Here is a 21,195-nt window from a genome sequence, read left to right on the forward strand (position 1 = left end):
ATTCTCTCCAAAAAGCCTTCTGTAAAAGAAAAAAAAATGTACGGTGGAATGACACACAAATACACATTTTTATATATATATATATATATATATATATATATATATATATATATATATATATATATATATATATATATATATATATATATATATATATATTTATTAAAGGTAAATTGAGCAAATTGACTATTTTTGGCAATTTATTTAAGTGTGTATCAAACTGGTAGCCCTTCGCATGAATCAGTACCCAAGAAGTAGCTCTTGGTTTCAAAAAGGTTGGAGACCCCTGGTCTAGTGGAATTCAAGATAGGCGCTGTATATTTACTTATTTTGTTACTGCATGGTCTTCAATAACACTAAACTATGAAGTTAAATGGAGAGCCATAAAATATGGGCCTACGGGCCCCGAGTTTGAGACCCCTGACAACTTGGCCTTTTAGCTTGTTTTTCCAAACGCTCTCGACTCTCAATCTGCTAACCCTGGTTCGATCCCAGGCAGTGAGAAGTGGCAGATAAAGACAGGTTACACGTCTTCGATTCCTTACAGATCTAGGAGCCAGTGTTGTGGGAGAGTTCTTCTCGGGTGGTGTGTGTCACAAAGAAAATGGAGAAAACTGTTCAACAGACGCTGTGAATGACGGTAAGCAGAGAGAAACATCAACATTGTATTCAATAAAGCAGTGTTTTTCAACCACTGTGCCGCGGTTACACCAGTGTGCCGTGAGATATTATCTAATTTCACCTACTTGGGTTAGGAATATATTTTGCAAAACAGTAATTATAGTCTGCAAATGATGTGTTATTGTTGAGTATCAGTGCAGTCTAGAGCTCGGCAGAGTAACCGTGTAATACTCTTTCTTATCAGTTGGTGGCAGCCGGTAGCTAATTGCTTTGTAGATGTCGGAAACAGCGGGAGGCAGTGTGCAGGTAAAAATGTGTCTAATGCTTAAACCAAAAATAAACAAAATGTGAGTGCCCCTAGAAAAAGGCATTGAAGCTTAGGGAAGACTATGCAGAACGAAACTAAAACTGAACTGGCTACAAAGTAAACAAAACAGAATGCTGGACGACAGCAAAGACTTACTGTGGAGCAAAGACGGCGTCCACAAAGTACATCCATAATCACCAATGTCCCCACAAAGAAGGATAAAAACAACTGAAATATTCTTGATTGCTAAAATAAAGTAGATGCGGGAAATGTCGCTCAAAGGAAGACATGAAACTGCTACAGGGAAATACCAAAAAAAGAGAAAAAGCCATTAAAATAGGAGCGCAAGACAAGAACTAAAACACGACACACAGGAAAACGTCAAAAACCTCCAAATAAATCACGGCGTGATGTGACAGGTGGTGACAGTACTACTCCTTTGAGACAAGTTATATTGATGCATGGTTGGTTATGGTTTAAAGTCATATCCAACAATTGCGACAATGACTTTTTACTGTCAACTGAGTTTTGTTGTTTAATGATTTCTGCCGGTAGTGCGCCTCACCATTTTTTCAACTCAAAAAATGTGCCTTGGCTCAAAAAAGGTTGAAAAACACTGCCATAAAGGATCTTCTATATGTAGTCATTCACTGTTTTTGTCGGTGTGTCAATAACCAAGCTTGTGTGAATGACGCTGCGGTCTTCACGTCCTTACAGACGACTGACTCAGTCTAAGACGGTTGGTCTCACTTAGCTGTATATCTGGTCAGACTGTCGGTCATGGGATTGAAAGTGGCTGGGCCTAGGCGCTGGATTAAACAGCAAGGCTCCTTGTTTGTCTCAGGGGAATGAGCCTTGAAACATTAAATCGGAGCATGGAGGTTTAAAGGTCGAGGATTAATTAGCCCCTAGGCACAAGCAGGTCAGTGGGTCCGCTCAGTGATGGCGCAAAAGGTCTTTCGCCTCAAAGAATATGTTCTTGCAAAGCCATTGACCTTGATGGGAAAACTTGCAACCTGGGGGGCGAGGGGGGGACATACATGCTACCTTCAAATTGGTCGACCAACCATGATGAGTCCACCAAGGGCTTGGGGCATAACCCTTTCTTGTATTCCATTCTGGCTAATTATGGCTGTCTGCTGACTTGTTTTTGTGTGCTTAGTTAAGACGAATTGTTCCTAACATTTTGAACTCAACGACCCCTAACATGGCCTAGTCAAAAAAGAAAAATGATCCTCAGCCTGTGTTATCTTTTTCTTTGCATGTGTTTTTTGGTTTATTTGCACCTTTATGGCTACTTTATCGTCCTGATTTTTATTAATATGTGATACAGGGCATTCTTCCAAATTGATCCTGATAGTCCCATTGCATTTTGGCTATTGTAAAACATCACATTTTCACAGGGTTTCCGGGGGTCATTAAAAATGATTAAAAGTCTTAAAATGGGTTTTGGGAAAATTAAGTCCTCAATTGGCATTACAAAATCATTAAATTCGATGTCCAGAACCATTAAAATTAAAGGCCTACTGAAATGAGATTTTCTTATTTAACGGGGATAGCAGGTCCATTCTATGTGTCATACTTGATCGTTTCGCGATATTGCCATATTTTTGCTGAAAGGATTTAGTAGAGAACATCGACGATAAAGTTCGCAACTTTTGGTCGCTAATAAAAAAGCCTTGCCTGTACCGGAAGTAGCAGACGATGACGTCACCCGTGTGAGGGCTCCTCACATCCTCACATTGTTTATAATGGGAGCCTCCAACAAAAAGAGCTATTCAGACGGAGAAAACGACAATTTCCCCATTAATTTGAGCGAGGATGAATGATTCGTGGCTGAGGATATTGATAGCGAAGGATAATTCTGGGAAATTCCTTATCTTTCTATTGTGTTGGTAGTGTTTTAGTGATTTACATAGTACCTGATAGTCGGAGGGGGGTGTCCACGGGTGTCTTGACGCCAGTCTCTGAGGGAATTAGTCACGGCAGCAGCAGCACGACAGAAGTTCCGCTGATCCCCGGTAAGAGGCGACTTTCACCACAATTTTCTCACCGAAACCTGCTGGTTGACAAGTGGTCGGGATCCATGTTCGCTTGACCGCTCTGATCCATAGTAAAGCTTCACCTCTGGGAATTTTAAACAAGGAATCACCGTGTGTTTGTGTGGCCAAAGGCTAAAGCTTCCCACCTCCATCTTTCTACTTTGACTTCTCCATTATTAATTGAACAAATTGCAAAAGATTCAGCAACACAGATGTCCAGAATACTGAGTAATTGCGCGTTGAAAAGAGACGACTTTTAGCCGCTAGTGGTGCTGCGCTAATATGTTCCCTCCAACTCGAGACGTCACGCGCACGCGTCATCACTGCGACGTTTTCAAGACGAAACTCCCGGGAAATTTAAAATTTTAATTTAGTAAACTAAAAAGGCCGTATTGGCATGTGTTGCAATGTTAATATTTTATCATTGATATATAAATTATCAGACTGCGTGGTGGGTAGTAGTGGGTTTCAGTCGGCCTTTAAAACAATTGCATGACTGGGCCGATCGTCAAGAAGTCAATAATTTAAACGATAAATGAAAATAAACTCAATAACTTTGCCGTCATCGATAAAATTGCTAAGTCTCTGTTTCTTTTCGTCGTCTCTGGCTTTCAAAATGGATACATGATGTCTCAGTCTGTGCATCGCTCTCAGCACCTTAGCACGTGTTGAACAGTAGAAAAACATGATCAGAGTAAGCCTTTTGTTAGTCATCTACAATCTTTGTTTTGATACGCGAAAGTCGGACCAACTTGCAATTCCCTTTGTGGGTTATAGTAAACAATGGCATCTGAAGTGACACTCACTTTAATGTTGAAGCAATTAATTTTGAAACTACGGTCACTTTTAATGTGCACATTGCTTCGGAACTGTGGAAAAAGATGTTTGCGAAGGTCGGTTGTGCTAACCCTGGAAATTATGTCTTAAGCTGACCAATCATAGATCTTTTCCTTTCCTTAACTGTATTTCAACATGACATTCAGACAATCCAAACATACGAGTAAACATATCTATACATTTTTTTCAAAATATGTACATACAATTTGTTCTTCTGAAATTTTCAAACAGTAATTAAAACATTTTAACTACTATAAAGAAATGATAAACCAAAGAAACCTGAAAGCATGCAAGGGATAACTAAAGAAAATGTAACAAAAACACTAATAAAAACATCATGTTAGAATTTGTTAAATTGTCTTTATAGTATGTTTTAGGCCAATTAGAGCCAATTCTAATTCACTAGAGAGTAACAGTTAAAGGGGAACATTATCACAATTTCAAAAGGGTTAAAAACAATAAAAATTAGTTCCCAGTGGCTTGTTGTATTTTTTTTTTTGTTTTTTTCAAAATTTTACCGGTCTCGGAATATCCCTAAATAAAGCTTTAAAGTGCCTTATTTTCGCTATCTTCGAAACCACTATCCATTTCCCTGTGACGTCATACAATGCTGCCAATGTAAACAAACAATGGGAATACCACAGCAAGATATAGCGACATTAGCTCGGATTCAGACGCGGATTTCAGCAACTTAAGCGATTCAACATATTACGCATGTATTGAAACAGATGGTTGGAGTATGAAAATATTGAAGAAGAAACTGAAACTATTGAGCGAATAGCTATTGATGCTATTCATAGCTATAGCATGGCCGAATAGCTGCGTTAGCATCGCCTGTAAAATGTGCGGACCAAACGATCAGGACTTTCGCATCTTGTGACACTGGAGCAACTTAAATCCGTCGACTGGTAAGTGTTTTATCGCATTAAATGTGGAAGGAAGGAAACGTAATATAGTTGCAAATGCATCTACAGGTTATCCATACATCTCTGTGCCATGTCTGCTTTAGCACCGCCGGTAAATAGCATGTTAGCATCGATTAGCGTAGCATGTTAGCATCAATTAGCTGGCAGTCAACATCAACAAAACTCACCTTTGTGATTTCGTTGACTATCGTTGCAAATGCATTTGCAGGTTATCCATACATCTCTGTGCCATGTCTGCTTTAGCACAGCCGGTAAATAGCATGTTAGCATCGATTAGCGTAGCATGTTAGCATCGATTAGCTAGCAGTCACGCCACGACCAAATATATCTGATTAGCACATAAGTCAACATCAACAAACTCACCTTTGTGATTTTGTTGACTTTATCGTTGCAAATGCATCTGCAGGTTATCCATACATCTCTGTGCCATGTCTGTCATCGCCGGTAAAATGTGGAGACACTTTGGTACATTCAAAGGGGGTCTGGCGGCAGACACTTTCGCATCTTCGGGCCAGTGGTGCAACTTGAATCCCTCCCTGTTAGTGTTGTTACACCCTCCGACAACACACCGACGAGGCATGATGTCTCCAAGGTTCCAAAAAATAGTCGAAAAAACGGAAAATAACAGAGCTGAGACCCAATTTTTACAATGTGTTGAAAATGAAAATGGCGGCTGTGTTACCTCGGCAACGTCACATTCTGACGTCATCCCCTCCAGAGCGATAAACAGAAAGGCGTTTAATTCGCCAAAATTCACCCATTTAGAGTTTGGAAATCGGTTAAAAAAATATATGGTCTTTTTTCTGCAACATCAAGGTATATATTGACGCTTACATAGGTCTGGTGATAATGTTCCCCTTTAATGAAACACTAACTGTTCAAGATTGTCATTGTCAAATTCTTAAAATTGTGTTTAAGTAAGCAGTAAGCTTTTGACTATACAGTATATAACTGTTGTAAGACGTGGACATTAAATTGGTTTTGAATGACATTCAAAAAAATCATTATTTTTATATATTAATGATAAAAACATATCTTTGTCAGCTAATTAAAATAAAGTAGCTACTTTATGTCTGTACAGAATTTATTGCCGTATCTAAATGCACACATTATTTTACATTATAGATTTGACTCTGATAAATCTTGTCCAAATAACATTTTTTTTTAGTTTATTTGAAATTATGCAAGCAAGTAATTTACTATGATTGATCAACATTTTTGATTAATCTGATTATTTGTTATTGTTTGACAGCATTTATTTGTTTACAATTCGGGGACGGCGTGGCGCGGTTGGGAGAGTGGCTGTGCCAGCAACCTGAAGGTTCCCGGTTCAATACCCACCTTCTACCAACCTCGTCACGTCCGTTGTGTCCTTGAGCATGACACTTCATCCTTGCTCCTGGTGGTCCGTGGTTAGGGCTTTGCATGGCAGCTCCCACCATCAGTGTGTGAATGGGTGAATGTGGAAATAGTGTCAAAGCGCTTTGAGTACCTTGAAGGTAGAAAAGTGCTATACAAGTATAACCCATTTACAATTCAATTACGCACAAACAAAGTTAAAGGGGAACATTATCACCATTTCTGAATGCTTAAAACCAATAAAAATCAGTTCCCAGTGGCTTGTTTTATTTTTCGAAGTTTTTCTCAAAATTTTACCCATCACGCAATATCCCGAAAAACGGCTTGAAAGTGCTTGATTTTAACCGTCGTTATATCCACCCGTCCATTATCCTGTGACGTCACAGCGTGATCACACAGAAACAAACATGTCGGATAGCACAGAAAGGTATAGCGATATTAGCTCGGATTCTTAGTAAGCGATTCAACAGATTACGCATGTATTGAAACGGCAGGTAGCCAAAACGAAATTGAAGAAGAAACAGAAGCTATTGAGCCATATCACGACAGACAGCGGCACAAGAGGAAGCGAGGACGAATTTGGCGATCGCCTTCTAACCAACGATTAGTATGTGTTTGTTTGGCATTAAATGTGGGTGGAGGGAAAGGCTGGATGCAAATATAGCTACAAATGAGGCATAATGATGCAATATGTACATACAGCTAGCCTAAATAGCATGTTAGCATCGATTAGCTTGCAGTCATGCCGTGACCAAATATGTCTGATTAGCACACTCCACATAAGTCAATAACATCAACAAAACTCACCTTTGTGCATTCATGCACAACCTTATAAATTTGGTGGACAAAATGAGACAGAAAAAGAAGTGGCATAAATTATATCCAGGGGGTTTACCTCGCTTGTCTGCGGGAACAGACTGCCGTCGTCCCTGAATAGCTCAGTGGTGGTCTATTTTCCAATATTGCAAATTTCATTGACTTTATCGTTGGAAATGCATCGGCTTTGAGTGTCGCAGGATATCCTACACATTCTTGTGTGGATGTCGGAAAAATAACAGTGCTGATTTGACTTGGTGCGTGTAATAAGATCGAGAAAATGGCAGATTGCTTCATGTTGTGACGTCACGGGTGAAAGGTCATCGCTCGACATGCTATCCATTGAAAGGCGTTTAAATCGCCAAATTCACCCTTTTAGAGTCCGGAAATCGTTTAAAAAAAAACATATGGTCTTTTTTCTGCAACATCAAGGTATATATTGACGCTTACATAGGTCTGGTGATAATGTTCCCCTTTAACATCGAAAACACCAAATCCCAAAATCCTATTTAGGGCTGATACATTAGTAATAGGAGGAAAAGACAATTTCTCTATGTGCTGTTTTTTTTTTTTCTTTCTGTAGGTTCTCTTTTTATCCAGCCATCTGCAATGGTTATCGAGGACAAAGAGCGAGTGTGTGACTCCTTACTCATGTGCATTGTCACAGTATTGAGCCACGGCCTGAGGAGTGGAGGAGGTGTTGGGGATGTACTGCGGAAACCATCCAAAGAGGTACAACAACACGGAAGACATCACACCCTAGTGACATTTGGGACTGACTCTACTAAAACGACATCATCCATAGATTGATAGATGGATGGATCATTTTTGAAAATCTCCTGATTTTGTGAATGCTCCAAAGCATTCACACATAGTTTTCTACACCAAAATTAATGTATTTATTCTTCAACAACTTCTTGTTCTCCACATTTTTCATCCGTTTCAAAGCGTTCCAACTTCAAACTGTTCAGCCGTTTCAGGAATTGCGGGCTTTCCCTTATCAAATTTCCCAAAAATCCAGGTTTTACGGGACATTTTTCCCCATTCAAAACGATTCGGCCATTTTTAAAACTTCCACCGTTTCCACATTTTGCAACCAATTCAAACCATTCCACCATTCTGGAAAGTCAAACTACCCTTTTTCCAAGTCAAAAAAAAATTCCAGGATTTTCTAGAATTCCTGGTTTTCCAAAGCCCTATTTTCACCTTTTTTTCTGGCGACTTCTCCTCCCACATTTTTCTACCCACTTTAACCGTTCCACCATCAAAACATTCCTCTTAATTAGGACAAAAAAAATGTTGTTTTTTGAATGGGAAAAATTCCTTGTTTTCCAGGAATTCCTTAATACCATTTTTCTATTCAACATGTTACCTCAACATTTGTTGAACGATTTAAAAAATTTCAACACCAGCCATTTTAACTCAGTCAGACCATTCAATTTTTGAACCATTTTCAAAAAAATTCCCGCTTTTCCCGAAAATTCCCAAATTTGGGGCCAATTCCCATTTAAATCAATGGGACGTTCTTCAACGTTCCACAATTCCCACAATTTTCATCTGATTCAAACTGTTCCAACTTCAAAATATTATGTTCGGGAATTGTGTGCTCTACTTTAACTATTCTAGAAAAAATTCCAGAATTTCAGTTCAACTTCAGCATTGTCGCATCCATACATCTAGTTCTCGTAGCACAACAAACTCAATCAAGATGGACACATTTGTGCAACATATTACCCCTCTTGATACGAATTTACAGAATTTAGGGATAAAGATCTACCTACAAAACATACCACTGACATCCGATCTGTTAGTCTTTGTTATTATTAAGCATTAAGCATATCGTCCTTCTGTATTGTGCGCACATTGTGTGAGTGACTATCTGATATCGCTCTTCTCTTGGTCTTTAACAGGAGCCACTCTTTGCAGCCAGAGTCATCTTTGACCTGTTGTTCTTCTTCATGGTTATCATCATTGTTCTCAACCTTATCTTTGGTGTCATTATTGATACATTTGCTGACCTGAGGAGTGAGAAGCAGAAAAAAGAAGAAATCTTGAAAACAACATGCTTTATTTGTGGTAGGTATTGCCTACATATGTCTGGGCTTGCCATGTTTGACACACAGCGGTTAATAGCAAAAAGTTCTAAGAATAATTTTTCGGTCCTACCGTCTTAACTATTGTATTGTCAGAAATGGAAGCAACATATATAATGCCGTATAACTTCTATGCTGCACCATAACTCAGATCACAGGCTAGAATTTAGGACTGTTTATATGGGTAGTGTCAACATTGAAACGTCTCTTCTTCCCAGAAAGAGTGGTTACTCGCCTCGGCTGAGGAAGAAGATTTTTTTCATCAAATTAGTTGAGAGCAGAGTTTTCCAACTCAATTTACCTGCCGACCGCTTGAGATAGTCAGTTTGAGGCTGGTCTGCGCCAAATAGTTTCTTCTGAATTACGTTTAAACCACGTGATTAAAACTGTTAACTTCTTCTACCAGCATTTATAATAACCGTAAGATATGGTAGGCCTTCAAAAGGTCATATTGTGATTTTTTTTTTCTACATTTAAAGACCTACTGAAATTAGATTTTCTTATTTAAACGGAGATAGCAGGTCCATTCTATGTGTCATACTTGATCATTTCGCGATATTGCCATATTTTTGCTGAAAGGATTTAGTAGAGAACATCGACGATAAAGTTTGCAACTTTTGGTCGCTAATAAAAAAGCCCTGCCTTTACCGGAAGTAGCAGACAATGACGTCACCCGTGTGAGGGCTCCTCACATCCTCACATTGTTTATAATGGGGGCCTCCAACAAAAAGAGCTATTCGGACCGAGAAAACGACAATTTCCCCATTAATTCGAGCGAGGATGAAAGATTCGTGGCTGAAGATATTGATAGCGAAGGACTAGAAAAAAATAAATAAAATAAAATTTAAAAAAGGCAATTGCATTGTGAGCGATTCAGATGTTTTTAGACACATTTACTAGGACAATTCTGGGAAATCCCTTATATTCTGTTGCTAGTGTTTTAGTGAGATTATATAGTACCTGATAGTCGGAGGGGTGTGTTTTGACGCCAGTCTGAGGGAATTAGTCACGGCAGCAGCAGGATAGAAATTCTGCTCATCTGCGGTAAGAGGCAACTTTTTACCACAATTTTCTCACCGAAAACTGCCGGTTGACAAGTGGTCGGGATCCATGTTCGCTTGACCGCTCTGATCCATAGTAAAGCTTCACCTCCGGGAATTTTAAACAAGGAATCACCGTGTGTTTGTGTGGCTAAAGGCTAAAGCTTCCCACCTCCATCTTTCTACTTTGACTTCTCCATTATTGATTGAACAAATGGCAAAAGATTCAGCAACACAGATGTCCAGAATACTGTGTAATTATGCGATTAAAGCAGACGACTTTTAGCCGCTAGTGGTGCTGCGCTAATATGTCCCCTCCAACTCGAGACGTCACGCGCATTCATCATTTCGCGACGTTTTCAACAAGAAACTCCTCGGGCGTGAAATTTAACATTGTAATTTAGTAAACTAAAAATCTTCAAACCGTTTTCGGATCGCCTCTTCAGGATGCACTGTTTTGTATGCGGTTTTATTTACATTTCCCCACTTCGCCTGTGTCTTCTCCCCCTCAGCTACCGTATTTTTCGGACTATAGGTCGCAGTTTTTTTCATAGTTTGGCCGCGGGTGTGACTTATACTCAGGAGCGACTTATGTGTGAAATTATTAACACATTACCGTAAAATATCAAATAATGTTATTTAGCTCATTCACGTAAGACACTAGACGTGTAAGATTTCATTGGATTTAGCGATTAGGAATGACAGATTGTTTGGTAAAGGTATAGCATGTTCTATATCAGGGGTGCCCACACTTTTTCTGCAGGCGAGCTACTTTTCAATTGACCAACTCAAGGGGATCTACCTCATTTATATATATCATTTATATTTATTTATTTATGAAAGAGACATTTTTGTAAACAAGTTAAATGTGTTCAATGATAATACAAGCATGTGTAACACATATAGATGTCTTTCTTTCACAAAGACAAGAATATAAGTTGGTGTATTACCTGATTCTGATGACTTGCATTGATTGGAATCAGACAATAATGATGATAACGCCCACATTTTCAAATGGAGGAGAAAAAAAGTTGTCCTTTCTGTACAATACCACATGAAAGTGGTTGGTTTTTGGCATCTAATTCATTCAGCTTCCATACACTTTACAAGAAAAACATTGGCGGCAAATTCCGTAGCTTGCTTGATTGACATTCACGGCACCCGAGGGTCTTGTGAGATGACGCTGGCTGCTGCCAGTTCATTATTATGAAAAAATGACAGAGAGGAAGGCGAGAAACACTTTTTATTTCAACAGACTTTCGCGCCGTCCCTTCCGTCAAAACTCTAAAGGCCGACTGCACATTTCCTATCTTCACAATAAAAGCCCTGCTTCATGCTGCCTGCGCTAACAAAATAAGAGTCTCGGAAAGCTGGCGTGCACAAGTGATGTGCACGCCAGCTTTCTGAGGGATCGCTTGTGCACGCCAGTTTTCCGAGACTCTGTATTTAGTTAGCGCAGGCAACATGAAGCAGGGCTTTTATTGTGAAGATAGGAAATGTGCAGTCGGCCTTTAGAGTTTTGACGGAAGGTACGGCGCGGGAGTCTGTTGAAATAAAAAGTGTTTCTCGCCTTCCTCTCGGTCATATTTTAATAATAATGATCTTGCAGCAGCCAGCGTCATCTCACAAGACCCTCCGGTACCGTGAATGTCATTTAAGTGACGTCTTGGTGAAGATTGATGATCACTAATTTTTAGGTCTATTTTTTTTAAAAGCCTGGCTGGAGATCGACTGACACACCCCCCGCGGTCGAATGGTAGCTCGAGATCGACGTAATGGGCACCCCTGTTCTATATGTTATAGTTATTTGAATGACTCTTACCATAATATGTTACGTTAACATACCAGGCACCTTCTCAGTTGGTTATTTATGCGTCATATAACGTACACTTATTCAGCGTGTTGTTCACTATTCTTTATTTATTTTAAATTGCCTTTCAAATGTCTATTCTTGGTGTTGGGTTTTATCAAATAAATTTCCCCCAAAAATGCGACTTATACTCCAGTGCGACTTATATATGTTTTTCCCCTTCTTTATTATGCATTTTTGCCAGGTGCGACTTATACTCCGAAAAATGGGGTATATATTTTTTATCGTTTCCATATGGCGTATTCTGACAGTTATAAGTTCGAACTATACGCACATTTGTATTAGAAAAGGCAACAGCGGAGGATGCATGTGCATGTACGAGCCAGTCTTCCGCATAACAAAAGAATAGAGAAAAACAAGGAACTTAATGGCTACAATGGCGAACTCAAGCATAGCTCCTCGGGTAAAACTTTACTATATATGGATATATCGGCTGACGGCACAAATTACGCAAATTCAAACTGCTTGTTTGGAGGAAGTATGAGCTTCAAGCACACCTGTGAAGTGAAAACCATTTCAGGTGACTAACTCTTTAAGTTCATCAAGAGAATGCCAAGAGTGTGCAGAGCAGTAATGCAGAGCAAAGGGTGGTTATTTTGTAGAAACTAGAATATAACACGTTCTCAGTTATTTCCTCTTTTTTGTTAAGGACATAACTCCACAGGTGTTCATTCATAGTTTTGATGCCTTCAGTGACAATCTACAAAGTAAATAGTCATGAAAATAAAGAAAACGCATTGAACTGAGAAGATGTGTCCAAACTTTTGACCTGTATAAGATCAGTATAATGTGAGTTACCATTAGTGGTTTGGGTATCTGAAATATAAAAAAGAGCCACATAAATCCAATCAATTGATATTTTCCTAGATATTAAACATATAGTTGTCTATATGTGTCACAATTAGAGGTAAAATTGTAAATCTAATTTTAATTCGCGCTAAATAGGAAGTCCGGTGTTCAGACTCTCGACCACAGCTGTTTAGTGCAAAAGGCGCATGCCAGTCACGCGTTCACATACACAAGAGATCTTCAAGAAGGAAAGGATTTAAAGACTTATGCCATGGTGGTTGATGTTTTTGTTGAAATGAAGAGTGAAATCATACGATTTTCCAACAACCATCCATTTTCTACCGCTTATTCCCTTTCGGGGTCACGGGAGGCGCTGGCGCCTATCTCAGCTACAATCGGGCGGAAGGCGGGGTACAACCTGGACAAGTCGCCAACTCATCGCAATGCTTTTGTAACATAACGTTATTGTTTTGTTTGAATGCCACTGCCCTCCACTGTTGGCCGCCTGTAATATAAGAAGCAGTGGGGACTGTCTGTTACACCGACCTTAATTTAGTGCAACAAACAAGACACTAATATTTTTAGCACGTCTCAGTTGTGACACTTTGTCTGCCCATCTCTTGTGACATGTTTCTTCTTCCTTTTTTCCCCCCACATTTTCACTGAGGGTCACATGCACAATTATGTCATGTTGTCACAAGTTAGTTTTAGGAAAACATATGTTGTCATCTTTGTGATCAATCCTATCAATGTTTGTGTCCCTCGTTTGGTGTGTTTGCTTCAGGTCTGGAGAGAGACAAGTTTGACAATAAGACGGTTACCTTTGAAGAGCACATCAAGGTTGAACACAACATGTGGCACTACCTATTTTTCATCGTCCTGGTTAAGGTCAAGGATTCCACCGAATACACCGGCCCGGAAAGCTACGTGGCCGAAATGATCAGGGTAAGATCATTGAAATGTTCCCACAAAAAATATGCAAGAATTAACACAGGTAATTTCTTTGTGAAGTTGTGTACAAACCCTAATACCAGTGAAGTTTGTACGTTGTGTGAATGGTAAATAAAAACGGAATACAATTTTTTGCAAATCCTTTTCATCCTATATTCAATTGAATAGACTGCAAAGACAAAATACTTGTCTGGTAAACTTTATTTTTTGCAAAAAAATCAGCTCAGTAGGAATTTGATGCCTGTAGCTTGTTTTAAAAAAAGCTAGCGCAAGGGGCAAAAAAGACTGAGAAAGTTGAGGAATGCTCATCAAACACTTATTTGGACATCCCACGGGTGAAAGGGCTAATTGGGAACAGGTGGATGCCATGATTGGGTATAAAAGCAGCTTCCACGAAATGCTCAGTCATTCACAAACAAGGAAGGGGTCAGGGCACAAGTGGCAAAAAAGACTGAGAAATTTGAGGAATGCTCATAAAACACTTATTTGGACATCCCACGGGTGAAAGGGGTAATTGGGAACAGGTGGATGCCATGATTGGGTATAAAAGCAGCTTCCACGAAATGCTCAGTCATTCACAAACAAAGAAGGGGCGACAGCACAAGTGGCAAAATAGACTGAGAAAGTTGAGGAATGCTCATCAAACACTTATTTGGACATCCCACGGGTGAACAGGCTAATTGGGGACAGGTGGATGCTATGATTGGGTCTAAAAGCAGTTTCCACGAAATGCTCAGTCATTCACAAACAAGGAAGGGGCGACAGTACAAGTGGCAAAAAAGACTGAGAAAGTTGAGGAATGCTCATCAAACACTTATTTGGACATCCCACGGGTGAAAGGGGTAATTGGGAACAGGTGGATGCCATGATTGGGTATAAAAGCAGCTTCCACGAAATGCTCAGTCATTCACAAACAAGGAAGGGGTGAGGGCACAAGTGGCAAAAAAGACTGAGAAAGTTGAGGAATGCTCATCAAACACTTATTTGGACATCCCACGGGTGAAAGGGGTAATTGGGAAGAGGTGGATGCCATGATTGGGTCTAAAAGCAGCTTCCACGAAATGCTCAGTCATTCACAAAAAAGGAAGGGGCGAGGGCAAAAGTGGCAAAAAAGACTGAGAAAGTTGAGGAATGCTCATCAAACACTTGTTTGGAACATCCCACAGGTGAACAGGCTAATTGGGGAACAGGTGGATGCCATGATTGGGTATAAAAGCAGCTTCCACGAAATGCTCAGTCATTCACAAACAAGGAAGGGGCGACGGCACAAGTGGCAAAAAAGACTGAGAAAGTTGAGGAATGCTCATCAAACACTTATTTGGACATCCCACAGGTGAAAGGGCTAATTGGGAACAGGTGGATGCCATGATTGGGTCTAAAAGCAGCTTCTATGAAATGCTCAGTCATTCACAAACAAGGATGGGGCGGACTTGTTGAACAGTTTAAGGACAACATTTCTCAACACACTGTTGCAAGGCATTTAAGGATTTCACCATCTACGGTTCGTAATATCATCAAAAGGTTCAGAGAATCTGGAGAAATCAAAGCACGTAAGCGATGATATTACGGACTTTTGCAACGTTATCATGCTTATTTCAGCAAGACAATGCCAAGCCACATGTTACAACAGCGTGGCTTCATAGTAAAAGAGTGCGGCTACTAGGCTGGCCTGCCTGTAGTCCAGACCTGTCTCCCATCGCTAATTTGTGGCGTAATATGAAGCGTAAAATACCACAACGTAGACCCCAGACTGTTAAACAACTTGAGCTTTACATCAAACAAGAATTCGACCTGAAAAGCTTCAAAAATTGGTTTACTCAGTTCCCAAACGTTTACTGAGTGTTGTTAAAAGGAAAGGCCGTGTAACACAGTGGTAAAAATGCCCCTGTGCCAACTTTTTTGAAGTGTGTTTCTGCCATTAAATTTGAAGTTAATGATTATTTGCAAAAAAAATTAAGTTTCTCAGTGCGAACATTAAATATCTTGCCTTTGCAGTCTATTTAATTGAATATAAGTTGATAAAGGACTTGCAAATCATTGTATTCTGTTTTTATTTACAAATTACACAATGTGCCATTTTCACTGATTTTGAGTTTTATAATATAAACATAGTATTCACATCCAAAAACAAGATTATTACTAAGACTATATTCACCATTAACAGGGTACATGGTAGATTATTTTAAATTCAACATCATTCCTGCTGCAGATTTAGAATTCTTTGCACAAATTCTACACAATATTGTCTGGAACCCTTTGACCCAAGAGGCAGCATTATGTAATCCCGCCCTGTTGACCCTAAATTCTTCTGAGGTATTATCGCAGTAGTCAGCTTTCTGAATAGAGAGTTAACTTTCAGACTGTCTGCCTCTGGCATAAATGTGTTAATCCCCTGGCTATCAGGCAGCAGACACACACATTGTTTTTAGTCAGCAAAATAATTTATCTCAGTCTATCCTTTTTTGTTGTACCGTGTTGATATTTACACTTATTTTTTCTGATGACTCAAATCTATTTAGCCTTTCTGCCATAATGGTTTATTAATTACCATGAAACACATACTGTAAATGTGCATCCACTCAACAACTGAATATTAGAGGGATGGCGATTTTCGTGAAACAGTATGTTATTGCCATTGCAGATTGAAGCCTTTTAATGCCGATTACGGAGAGTAAACTGCATGTTTTTTAGTACAGGGGTCACCAACCTTTTTGAAACCAAGAGCTACTTCTTGGGTACTGATTAATGCGAAGGGCTACCAGTTTGATACAGACTTAAATAAATTGCCAGAAATAGCCAATTTGCTCAATTTACCTTTAATAAATAAATCTATATATAAAAAAAAAAAGGGTATTTCTATCTGTCATTCCGTCGTACATTTTTTTTCCTTTTACGGAAGGTTTTTTGTAGTGAAAAAATGATGAAAAAAACCACTTAATTGAACGGTTTAAAAGAGGAGAAAACACGAAAAAAAAATGAAAATTAAATTTGGAAACATAGTTTATCTTCAATTTCGAGTCTTTAAAATTCAAAATTCAACCCAAAAAAATGAAGAAAAAAACTAGCTAATTCGAATCTTTCTGAAAAAAAATAAAAAAGAATTTATGGAACATCATTAGTAATTTTTCCTGATTAAGATTAATTTTAAAATTTTGATGACATGTTTTAAATAGGTCAAAATCCAATCTGCACTTTGTTATAATATATAACAAATTGGACCAAGCTATATTTCTAACAAAGACGAATCATTATTTCTTTTAGATTTTCCAGAAGAAAAAATTTAAAAGAAATTCAAAAGTCTTTAAAATAAAAATTTAATTTGATTCTACAGATTTTCTAGATTTGCCAGAATATTTTTGGGGAATTTTAATCATAATAAGTTTGAAGAAATATTTCACAAATATTCTTCATCGAAAAAACAGGAGCTAAAATAAAGAATTAAATTAAAATGTATTTATTATTCTTTACAATAAAAATAAAAAAAATACTTGAACATTGATTAAAATTGTCAGAAAATAAGAGGAAGGAGTTTAAAAGGTAAAAAGGTATATGTGATTAAAAATCCAAAAATAATTTTTAAGGTTGTATTTTTTCTCTAAAATTGTCCTTCTGAAAGTTATAAGAAGCAAAGTGAAAAAATGAATGAATTTATTTAAACAAGTGAAGACCAAGGCTTTAAAATATTTTCTTGGATTTTCAAATTCTATTTGAGCTTTGTCTCTCTTAGAATTAAAAATGTTGAGCAAAGCCACACCAGCTTGCTAGTAAATAAATAAAATTGAAAAAATAGAGGCAGCTCACTGGTAAGTGCTGCTCTTTCAGGTATTTTTAGAACAGGCCAGCGGGCGACTCATCTGGTCCTTACGGGCTACCTGGTGCCCGCGGGCACCGCGTTGGTGACCCCTGATTTAGTATGTTAAGGACGATGCAAAACATGTTACACACTGAGAGCAAGCCAGGAGCAGGCATGCTAATAGCTAAAATACCTTAAGCCATCTTTAAATGGAAAGAAAAAAAATGATTTAGGAAGTCTCGATGGAACCTTTTATGGACAGAAATTCTAGGCGCAGTCAAGGCGTTGAGGGGTTCCGGTTTGGTGACCGCAGGATTAGGTCTCTGCTTTTTGCAGATGATGTGGTCCTGATGGCTTCATCTGACCGGGATCTTCAGCTCTCACTGGATCGGTTCGCAGCCGAGTGTGAAGAGAATCAGCACCTCCAAGTCCGAGTCCATGGTTCTCGCCCGGAAAAGGGTGGCGTGCCATCTCCGGGTTGGGGAGGAGACCCTGCCCCAAGTGGAGGAGTTCAAGTACCTAGGAGTCTTGTTCCCGAGTGAGGGAAGAGTGGATCGTGAGATCGACAGGCGGATCGGTGCGGCGTCTTCAGTAATGCGGACGTTGTACCGATCCGTTGTGGTGAAGAAGGAGCTGAGCCGGAAGGCAAAGCTCTCAATTTACCGGTCGATCGTCGTTCCCATCCTCACCTATGGTCATGAGCTTTAGGTCATTACCGAAAGGATAAGATCACGGGTACAAGCGGCCAAAATGAGTTTCCTCCGCCGGGAGGCGCGGCTCTCCCTTAGAGAGGGCGGTATAGCTCGGTTGGTAGAGCTGCCGTGCCAGCAACTTGAGGGTTGCAGGTTCGATTCCCGCTTCCGCCAACCTTGTCACTGCCGTTGTGTCCTTGGACAAGACACTTTACCCACCTGCTCCCAGTGCCACCCACACTGGTTTAAATGTAACTTAGATATTGTGTTTCACTATGTAAAGCGCTTTGAGTCACTAGAGAAAATGCGCTATATAAATATAATTTACTTACATTTACTAGATAGGGTGAGAAGCTCTGCCATCCGGGAGGAAGTCAAAGTAAAGCCGCTGCTCCTCCACATCGAGAGGAGCCAGATGAGGTAATTCGGGCATCTGGTCAGAAAGCAACCCAAACGCCTCTCTAAGGAGGTGTTTAGGGCACGTCCAACCGGTAGCAGGGAAGACCCAGGACACGTTGGGAAGACTATGTCTCCCGGCTGGCCTGGGAACGCCTCGGGATTCCCCGGGAAGAGCTGGATGAAGTGGTTGGGGAGAGGGAAGTCTGGGTTTCCCTGCTTAGGCTGTTGCCCCCGCGACCCAACCTCGAATAAGCGGAAGAAGATGGATGGATAGATGGAACCTTGTTGCAGCACAGGGTAACCAGCTGTGACATTTTTTATTTTTGTTTGTTTTTGTTACTGTTTGCAAACTCACATACAGGGGAACTTTGATGGCAAAAAACAAATAAATAGTCGTTTTTTCTTTTGTTTTGTTAGCTCAAACAATTATATGTAATAAAGGAGGACAATAAATTAGTTTGAATATTAAGTTGTTAAACTGTCAATAGCATTCACCATAAATGAATTGAAAAATGCACAGTTAATACATATAATCGGTATTGGTATCAACCGATCTCATGGTAATTGACCGCATAAAACCTTGATCAAAATGTTCGTACTGAACACAGTTATGCATCAGGGCATTTCAATGTGATGAATAAGGGTGAAATTATTCAATAAATAAAGTTCCTCATTGTGTCATCTCATCCAGTAGTGATATTTAACCTTATAATATGATTATGTTGATGCCACGTATGGTCTTTCATATAGTTGCTACTTCGTGTTTCAAGGGCCAAAAAATAGCTTTGTGCTTTACTGACGTGGTAAAACTTTTAATTGTTGCTTCAAGCTCACACAAAATGAGTCCTCTTAGTAAGCAGTTCTGAAGATAACAGGCAAGATCTTTCAAAGTTGTTGCTTTACTGCTGTCACGGTTCCTCATTGGAACTCCTCTAGCCTACTCCATTGTCTTTTGTCTTGACCTGACCCTCTCTGTCTTGTGACCAACCACCTGATTTAGGATTAACCCCCATCCTCTCCTATTAACCTTGCACCCCGCTGGACCAAAATGAGTTAGTCAAAGGTGCATTCTTATCAGCCGGTTTAACAGGAGTGGAGAGCAGCCACGCATTGTGTGAAAAGCCCCACTGACCCACTCATTCTTAACATCCACACTCAAAAATGTCTCCACATTCCATCTTGGCACAGGCATCTCTTGATTTGAAATCGGGATATTAGTTTTGTGAGGTTTTGTCCAGAGATTTTAAAAAAGGTTTATGTGACAGATATAAAAAAAAAAAAAATCTGTCAACATTTGCCAAGAGTTTTGCATTTCAAAAAGGCAGCAGTGTGGTTTGTTGGTTCTCACTTCACAGCAACAGATCGAGCATTTCTGTGGTGAGTTTTAACTGTTCTTACTGTGCTTGTGTGGACTCTCTCTTCATCTTATCATCATCAATGTAGCCGAGTGTCCTGGCTTCGCATAATTTGGGTACTGATAAAATGAAATAATAAAAGGGAGTCAGGAGAGCAGGTCCGGTCTCCACCACTTTATTGTTCCCTATCTCCATACACGTGTATCTCACCTTCTTCAACAACCCACCTTTATATAGACCTCTTACGTCACAGCCTTACGGCAACACTGGAGGGACACCCTGAACTGTCAGTCAGCAGTGCGTATTCAGAGCGCATGTAGTCACTGCTTCAGCGTCGAGCAGATAGGCGTTTAGCAGGTGAGCATGAGGCAGCGTACTATCCCCAAATGATAATAAACACCTCCCAGTCAACTACTAGTAAAATCACTATGAGCCCGTTGACCTTCTAGAAACTTAAACTGCAGCTCAGCTCGCTTGCAGTTCTGGCTTGAGGTGAAGGCTAATTAGCTTTAAGCGTAACGTTAGCTCATTTTGCGGTGTGTGTGTGTGTGATCAAATTTACATTATTAGGGACGGCGTGGCGCAGTGGGAGAGTGGCCGTGCACAACCCGAGGGTCACTGGTTCAAATCCCACCTAGAACCAACCTTGTCACGTCCGTTGTGTCCTGAGCAAGACACTTCACCCTTGCTCCTGATGGGTGCTGGTTGGCGCCTTGCATGGCAGCTCCCTCCATCAGTGTGTGAATGTGTGTGTGAATGGGTAAATGTGGAAGTAGTGTCAAAGCGCTTTGAGTATCTTGAAGGTAGAAAAGCGCTATACAAGTACAACCCATTTATTTATTTATTATTATCTCCGGTTCGCGACTCATGCATGTTAGGTCATTAATAGAGATGTCCGATAATGGCTTTTTCCCTGAGATCCCGATATTGTCCAACTCTTAATTACCGATACCGATATCAACCGATAAAAATATATATACAGTCATGGAATTAGCACATTATTATGCCTAATTTTGTTGTGATGCCCCGCTGGATGCATTAAAGCAGGGGTCACCAACACGATGCCCGCGGGCACCAGGTAGCCCGTAAGGACCAGATGAGTCGCCCGCTGGCCTGTTCTAAAAATAGCTCAAATAGCAGCACTTCCCAGTAAGCTGCCTCTATTTTTTAAATTTAATTTATTTACTAGCAAGCTGGTCTCGCTTTGCTTGACATTTTTAATTCTAAGAGAGACAAAACTCAAACAGAATTTGAAAATCCAAGAAAATATTTTAAAGACTTGGTCTTCACTTGTTTACATAAATT

General features: G+C 39.7%; 1 protein-coding gene across 17 annotated transcripts in view; it reads left to right on the forward strand.

Annotated features, from left to right (window-relative positions):
- Positions 1–21,195, forward strand: part of itpr1b (inositol 1,4,5-trisphosphate receptor, type 1b) — a 299,908-nt gene that overhangs the window by 254,094 nt on the left and 24,619 nt on the right. For all 17 annotated transcript variants that reach the window (XM_061874781.1, XM_061874784.1, XM_061874785.1 and 14 more), the window contains 4 exons: positions 548–640; positions 7,492–7,640; positions 8,819–8,984; positions 13,485–13,645. In XM_061874781.1, the coding sequence (XP_061730765.1) occupies positions 548–640; positions 7,492–7,640; positions 8,819–8,984; positions 13,485–13,645 (569 nt within the window). The remainder of the gene's footprint in view (positions 1–547; positions 641–7,491; positions 7,641–8,818; positions 8,985–13,484; positions 13,646–21,195) is intronic.

This window comes from Nerophis ophidion, linkage group LG16 (genome assembly GCF_033978795.1).
Source record: "Nerophis ophidion isolate RoL-2023_Sa linkage group LG16, RoL_Noph_v1.0, whole genome shotgun sequence".
In the NCBI taxonomy this organism is placed as follows: domain Eukaryota; kingdom Metazoa; phylum Chordata; class Actinopteri; order Syngnathiformes; family Syngnathidae; genus Nerophis; species Nerophis ophidion.